At 37.6% G+C, this 8,342-nt stretch overlaps 1 protein-coding gene across 1 annotated transcript in view; it reads left to right on the plus strand.

Annotated features, from left to right (window-relative positions):
* Positions 1-4,504, plus strand: part of stx6 (syntaxin 6) — a 41,281-nt gene extending 36,777 nt beyond the window's left edge. Inside the window, exons 7-8 of the mRNA XM_076277795.1 lie at positions 719-813; positions 1,688-4,504. Coding sequence (XP_076133910.1) covers positions 719-813; positions 1,688-1,764 — 172 coding nt within the window. The 3' untranslated portion in view covers positions 1,765-4,504. The remainder of the gene's footprint in view (positions 1-718; positions 814-1,687) is intronic.
* The last annotated feature ends 3,838 nt before the right edge of the window (positions 4,505-8,342 follow it).

The raw sequence follows: 8,342 nt of genomic DNA on the forward strand, positions 1-8,342 counted from the left end.
GAACGCAAAAGTATTGCGAGGGAACGCAAAACTATTGAGTGGGAACGCAAAACTATTGCGAGGGAACGCAATAGTGTGGTCTAAAAATATTTACCAACGTGACCCTTCCCGGGCTCCGTAGATTATAGTGCTAAATGTTGGGACTGTCGCAGGAGACGTACTGTAGGCCTATCAGCCAGCGAAATGAAAGCTAATCAGGGGGTAATATTGTGGAAACAACTGAAAAAACCTTGGGAAAATACAGTATATGGTCCATACTGTAGCATACTGGCGCGCATAGAGTCAAAGCGGCAAAAGCTGACGTTCCTAACCCTAAATCACGCGTGAAACCCGACAATTCAAAGTAGTACCCACTGTAGCTGGTTTGATTTGCATTGAGAGATGATCTTATGGAAAGTACCCCATGCCAATCATGAGATAAGGTGAAGGGTATGTGATTATGTGGGACTATTTTTCAGAATTTGTAACTCCGTGCTAACAGAAAGTACATTTGATCAGTTAGCAGAAGGCATCTGAAAATAGTTTGGTCTTTAAGTCTAGATTTAAATCTAGACAGGATGCCTAAATGATTATACTTTCTCTAATTGTGCTGCCAGAGTCTAAATGAGACTGTAACTTTTATTTTGATGTCTTATAAATTGATTGATCCGAGATTAGTTCTAGCTTAATTTTATGTGTAGCAGCTCAGCACAATTCTGTTTGTTGCGTCATTTTACAGAATGTTGGATGACTTCTCCCACGAAATGGACAGCACCCAATCCAGACTGGACAATGTCATGAAAAAGTTGGCTAAGGTCTCCCACATGACTAGTGGTGAGTTACACTGCAGTTTCATGTGTCAGATACCTGACAACAAATCGTTTTCTGATATTTTTGAAAGAAAAAAAACAACATTATGATTGTCATAGTGACCTTTGTGTAACAGTGCAAATGTATACTATATTCACTGCTGTACCGCAGTCACCAAATGTAGAAAGCAGACATTTCTATCAGTATGATGAGTCAGAGCCCCATGGACATCCCAGAAAGGTTCTAGCGCCAGGTACACAACAGTGGAGGTATACACTCATAAGATATCCCAACCAAACACCACAATGAAACTTTCATAACCATACTGACACATGTGGTCTCAGCCTGCCATTTATACTATATGTCTTTTAAAAAAAAATAATTATGTTGGCGCATTCTTTCAAAAGAAAGAAGACAGTGGTGTACAAATAATTGGTCATATACCCGGCTTACATTGGTGAACGTGACCCTATGCGAATGCGCACAAACTCCAGTTTTGGTAACACAGAGTCAACCAACATCTTTAAACATCTAAGCCATCTAAACATTAAAGTTTAACACAAATTTAGGCAATCAATGTTTGTCAATCCTGACTTCCCTAGATGACTCAGGGTTAAATGTGACATGGAAACTCCCTTTGTAGTACAGATAACTGTTTTCAATTCATACTCGCATACTAGCATTCCGTGATTAATGAGCACTCAAGCACAATATAAAAGCTCAAGCATTGATGTCACTGCTTGAGTACTCTGTGCAACCGCTAGTGTGTGAGTTCACAAAATATTTTACTCTTGGAAGGTTACAAGATAGTTTTACTTGTCTCTTTTGAAAAGCTCACAGGATGATTATTTATAATCATCTCTGCAATCTTTTTTTCCGTCTTCCTTTTCTATTGCAGATCGGCGTCAATGGTGTGCCATCGGTGTTCTGTTGGCAGTTATTTTTGTTGTCATCCTCCTTTTCATCATTTTGTGATCACTACTTGCAGCACTGACCAACTGCACTACCACCACTCCAGATTCTTACCCTTTCCCACACATAGCTCTAACAGGATTTGCTGATCGATGGTGCTGTGAAAAACATTTCTTCAAATTGACACAGCTCTCTGTTGACCTTTACATTGTTGCCTTGGAAGTCGCAACTTGTCATACGCCCAACATTCTATCGCTGCTCACGAATTATTACTCTATAACTAATGGGTCTGTAAAAAGGAACTGTTTTAAGCTGGTTTGTGGTAACTCCAAGGACTTTACTCAACAATGGTATTGGGAGCATACTCACCAGCAGTGGAATACAGGAAGAATTTTTAGATGCTCATGGTTCATGTCACTTTATTCTGTGTTCTTTAGTATTTTAAGTAATAACACTACACCTAATTACTATCCCATAAGAAATTAATCTAGGGCTACAAACATTGACCTCTCTTTACCCGTTTGCTATATTGCTGTTTGCGAATAACTACTCAAAGTATTGAACCAGCACACTGGATTTATGATGCCCAGGGAATAGAGTTCATAGTGGGTTTTTACAGACCTCACTTGCATTTAACACTTTTTTTTTCTAGTTTGGTATTGTTTGCTAATTATGGGAACTCTAATGCAATACAGAATGAGTTAAGATAACATCAGAATTGGGGAACACTAATGCAATGATGGTAATAATTTAATTCTGGACACCTTAGGCAGATTGATGTGCAGTTTTCTTGTTACCATAAGAAGCTAAAGGTATGTCTCGAAAGGTACAGAAACTATTGATCGTGTAGAATCACGCTGCTGGAGATGGGATGGATAAAGGTTTGAGAAAACCCAGCAACTGCTGCAATGTCCCAGACCAACATAAGAAGTGCCTTTGACATGAGAAAGGGTCTAGTCACATTTTTTTCAATTAACACTGTGAGGGATTTATAACAAATGCCCCTCTCTTTCCCTTAACCCTTTATCCAAAGCAAAAAATCCGACATTAAATGTGAAAATCTATGTAAACACCTCCTTCCAATAACTGGTGTGAGCCCTCCAACAGAAATGACTGTTTGAACCTTTTTTTTTAAGGAGCTGTTGATCAGTAATGCACAACAATTGAGAAGAATATCATCCCAGAACAAGTTCAGTTCTGTGATGTCAGTGGCTTTTGCTGCGTTCAATTTGCCTCGCAAATGGTAACTGGGAATGGCGTCATCTGAGGAAAAAAATTAGTTGAATGCGTTCCAGTTGCTAACACATCGCAAGAACAAGATGCTACAGTTTGTTAGCAATTGTCTCTGGTGAGCAATTGTTACCAGATATAGCAATGCCAGTTCATAACGTAGCATTACACAGTATTTTACACAAACAAAAGTCGTAACAACACAGTGACAGATAGTGGTTGGACACTATTGTTTCTACAACTGATGTAATGAACACAAATAGGACAGAACTGCTAATAAGCATCTACAGCTCTCATTGACTATTAATGGGCGCTGCCATCTTGGAAATTTGAACTCTGGGTACTCATGGTTTTAAAGAGCTGACTAGTACAGTAAGTATTAAAACTTAAGGGGGCAATCCATTTGCAACTTCCTGTTCGGAACTGGGAAAAACAACTTACGAGTACAAATGGAATGCACCATTTCTCCCATGACCATTATTTTCCAGGTTCTGCTACTGCATGTGTCAGATTTGACTCCCATTTGTTAAGGTCCAGACTTTGACTCCCAAAATGTTTACTGCCTAAAATTCTCTCGTCGAATGAACATCAGACTTCAGCTCACAGACAGTCTGCTGACTACTTTCTTAGCGAAATGCATAATTCATAGTTCTGTTTTGGTCCTGAGGCAGAAAAATGGACACTCAGCACTATCTAATATCGGTGTTCATCAGTCCACTGTGAGGACTACTTAAACTCTATATGGAAAAAATTGTTATATTGCATCATGAATTGTTTTTGCTTTTGTTAAAGGCACAATGATGATCATGATTTATTAAATTGTTAAAGAGATGTCTGTCTCATGGTTTACAGGGTTTATTGACGGTGCAATGAGTGGCATATTGATCTCTGTGTCGCATAACCACATAAGTCCTGGACTCCAATTATTGAAAAAGCTGGCACTCGGACTTGTAGATTTATTTGTGCTCCATAAACACATTGAGATTAATTTCAGCTAATAAGTGAGAACTAGCTGAAAGCCGTGCAAATGTGTGACATACTCAAAGATGTGGAGGGGAAGGGCAAGGTGGCCAGATGGAGATGCATTGCAATTTATGTTTTTTCATTACACTATTTGCTGTAATAACATACAGTATTGAATATTCAAGGTTATGTTTTGTTGTATTGCTTTAATTCAGAACAAGTCTGTATGTTTTCTGTAGTAGATTAATGTGCAACATTTTAGGATACTACATCCTCACTGTCTTATTTGTTAATGTTATTTTCATACATTTCAGAAACTGACTGAGACTTGGTTGGGAAGAATCCCTTAAGCATCATTTTGCATTTTTTGTTTTGTTTGTTTTAGTCTGTTATTTTAGTGTAGTGTATTTGTCCTTCATTCATATAGTGAAAAAGTATTTTAGACTCCATCATTGACAGTTGTGATCTTTGACTGTTTTGTGTGGAGTCACCTCTCAAAACTCTGAATTAAAGACAAGTCAGAATTACCATGTCCTTTTGCTTTTTCTGCAATTTGAGGTTCGAAAACAAACTTTTTTTTCTACAGAATAAAACAGCTGAATGAACATCCTCCAAGTGGTGATTCCATAATTTTTGCCAGGGGTTGTAAAGTGCGCCGACATCTTACTGAGGGCAACACCAAGCGGCAAATTAATGAAAGTGAATTGGGAAACAGTTGTCTCTGTAAATCGTTGTGGATTGTGTACAAATCGTAGCACCTGTGTACGGGAATGCACATTAGTTTTTTTGTTATTGTACTTGGTAGTAGGCTTGTAGAGAACATGTTGGGAGCTGCTAACAGTAATTACAAGTGAGACAAGGCTCATTTAACATCAGTTAACCATGGTTTTGTTGTATATTCATGGCAAATTAATCATGACAAAATTCTGAAACTTAACATAACTCATTACTGTAAGTCACTTTAGCAGAATGGTGTTGGTAATGTAGTAACCTGCCATTTAGGCCTGCACAATTTAAGTAAACTATGTAATTGTGATAGATGACAGATATTGCGATCGTCAACATAATTTTTGAAAGTCAGCTGAGTTCAGTATTCCAAAATTTGCTTGAAGTTGGGCCACTTCTAATTTGTGAACATGTTGAAGTGCATGATAAGCACAGCAATCCTGTTAGGTGAACCTCAATTTCTATAGAGGGGGCAATTGTTATAGTTTATGCATATAAAAATAATTGTGATGACCAAAACAGGTATTTATCTATTAATTTGTTTATTTATACCATAATTCACTTTTAAATTAGATATAATTATGGAGGGTAGTATTCATTCACATTTGAGTGTTATACAATTGGTAATAGTAAAATATTCAAGCAAACACGATCATAATTCTTATGTTCCTCATACTGGAATAAAGACATTTCTCTGAAAATAACAGAATTGCTCCCTTGGTGGACCTTAACGGCATGTAATATGCATTGCAGAAGGACTCAATGCAAGGGACATACAGTAGGGCTGTGGTAACACAGGGCCCGATTTTAGATAGGTATAAAGTTCAAGAGCAAACACAGGGCTTAATTTTGATTAAAAAATACTTGGGGCTAGGAGAGAACATAGCAGGGAAGACACTTATATAGCTAGTCCGAGCTGTGGCAAGTAAAAAATAACAAGGAGACACACACAAAGTCAATGGACCTGTTGGGCATAATTTTCAGAGTATGTTGATTGTGCTCTGTCTCTGTGATGTTAAAGGTATCATCTCTGATCATAGAGAATGACCTTTAGTCCATGAGCCACAGGCCCAAAAAGGGGCGTGTCACTACCACTTGGGGGGGCAAATTCTCACTATATTTTTCTGAAAGCTACATATCTCTGGAGTATAAAATGGTATGATAGCAAGTTGGATCCTGTAGCTTTGTGGCTGTACAGGCCTTCAAAGTTAACCTCTGATTTGAAAAAAGGAAATTCCGCCTATTGGCTTTTTTTTGTTAAACCACTCATAAGAGCCCAGAAAATAATTCAAACCTCATTATTACTGATGCATATGTGGTGTTTATGTGATTTTGCCCTTCATTTTGGTTGATAAAATTCAAGATTTATGTGTAATAATGAGCAAATCTACATTTTCAGAGACACAACGTGTTGCAGCACTAATTGAAATGCCCACTACCTCATTAATCAATGTATTTATACCTTCCTACCTCCCAGCAGAGACTTGAAATATAAATGATTACATAGGTCTGCATTGCTATGCTATTAACTATTTGTAAATGTACTATTCAGAAAACACCCCAAAATTCAGTAAATTAGTATTTTATTGAAACTACCCATAAGAGATATTCCAAGAGGTCAAAACATCATGATTACCAATCACATATTACCTTTACATTCAAGGAATACCATATGAAAATTGTTCACATCACCACATGTACCCAGCTTAACATAAATATAATAATTTTATAATGTCCAGGGCACATTAAATACATACAGTAATTTCCTGTGTATTAGCCGTATTGTGTATAAGCCACAGGACAGTGTTTTATGCAAGTTAAAAGAAACAAAACCATATACCATATTAACTGCCCCCGTGTATTAACAACATAGCTGAAGAAATTTAGCAAAATCATTGTATAAGCTGCAGCTAATAGTTGGGAAATTATGGTAATTGCATCACAGGTGCTAAAATGATCTACATTATACATTCAGTTGTACTTTTGACTAGTAAGAATGTGGGAATGAGATGTAGATGAACTGGTTGGTGAAAATATTCATACTTTACACATTGTTATCATTATGTACAATTATTATTATTATTATTATTATCATACTTAACATTGATGTTAAAATAATTTCCATTAAAAAGAAATAACAACTATTTTCCAAGACTTGATCTACAAGTACATACATTTACAACAGTTTTAAAAAATTTACACAGTTAGATCTGATGAGAAAGAAACTGAAATTGGATCAATCCATTTTCAGAGAAACATGAGTTCATTTGCATATCTACAGCAGGCAAAGCAACACGAGGTTAGGGATGATCTGATTCAGGCTCATACTACAGGCAAAGATCATGACATAGAGGCTGGAGTCAGATACACCTAAGCACAAATTCCATGATACATTGACAAAGCAAAAATTAAATACATTTACGAGCATGAGTCAAAAAAGAAAACACAGGCACATGGCAAGACCATCATGTTTAAGACTGGACATGAGAGAAGTCTTTTGTCACCCTTTGGACCTTAACCATGGTCATTGGCGACACCTGAGGGGACCCCAAGGAAAACCTCTAAAGCAGCACTTGCAAAGCATTTGCAGAAACTTGCATCACTATCAGATAATCTTCCAGATGAATATAATACAGCAACAATCATTGATGGAATGTCTCTGGTCCAGAAGGTCAATAACAATGTCTCAACTTATGCAGACATTGCTACTGCTATTCATACCATGATCCGTAAAGAGGCAAAGCAGAGGCAGATCATTTTAGATTAAATTAGATTAGATTTAACTTTATTGTCATTGTGCAGAGAACAAGTACAGAGACAACGAAATGCAGTTTGTGTCTAACCAGAAGTGCAAAAAAGCAGAAAAGTACAATGTGATATACACAGTATAGGTGTCACGGCCCACAGACTCAGGACAGGGAGGTAGAGTTACAACAAAGTCTTTATTTCACGGGTAAACCAGAGGTAGGTTGTCAAATCCAGGCCAGTAACAAACAGAAGCTCCAAAACACAAAAGAACTAACTCTGGGGGTGACTCGAGGGGTCTGATCAGGAGGACGCTAGAACTGGTAAGGGGAATCCAGGATGAGTACTCCGTGGGTAAGTCAGGCTGGTGGCTAGCACTGTGGTGTCATCTCTGACGAGGCCAGACAAAGACTGAGGGGAGACTGGGGTTTAAGTAGGGAGTGAGGCTGATTGGGAACAGGTGCAGGTCATTAGTAAACAGGGGAGTGTGAACGAGTGAGGGGAGCTTCAGGAGAGTGAGCAGTGGGTGTGGCTGGAACAGAACCTGGTGTGACTGTGACAATAGGCAGGTGGTGCATAGACAGGACAAGAAATATAGTGCAGTGTAGACACTAGTATACAGTTGTTTTGCAGAAGGTGGTTTAGAGTAGCATAAATTAAATATAAATATGTGCAGTGTATTAGCAGTTACCTTATAAGAGCAGAATAAATATGGCTATGTACTGTAATATGAACAATGTGCAACATGTACAGGTATGTGCAATGTAGTGGCGGTACCATTATAGTAGTAGTAAGAACAATATAGATATATGCAGTGTATTAACAGAATATATTACAGAAAAACTGAATAAATATGGATATTTAGTATGAACCATATAGACAGATAGGTACAGTATGTACAACTATGTGCAGTGTGATAACAGTACCATTGTAGTGCAGAAACAGTAACACTACAATAGTATTAATAATAAGTGTAT

Source organism: Alosa pseudoharengus, unplaced genomic scaffold (assembly GCF_046254945.1).
Source record: "Alosa pseudoharengus isolate Yale_2024_CS ecotype anadromous, Long Island Sound unplaced genomic scaffold, YU_APseudo_1.1 YU_APseudo_1.1_scf_11, whole genome shotgun sequence".
Taxonomy (NCBI): Eukaryota; Metazoa; Chordata; class Actinopteri; order Clupeiformes; family Clupeidae; genus Alosa; species Alosa pseudoharengus.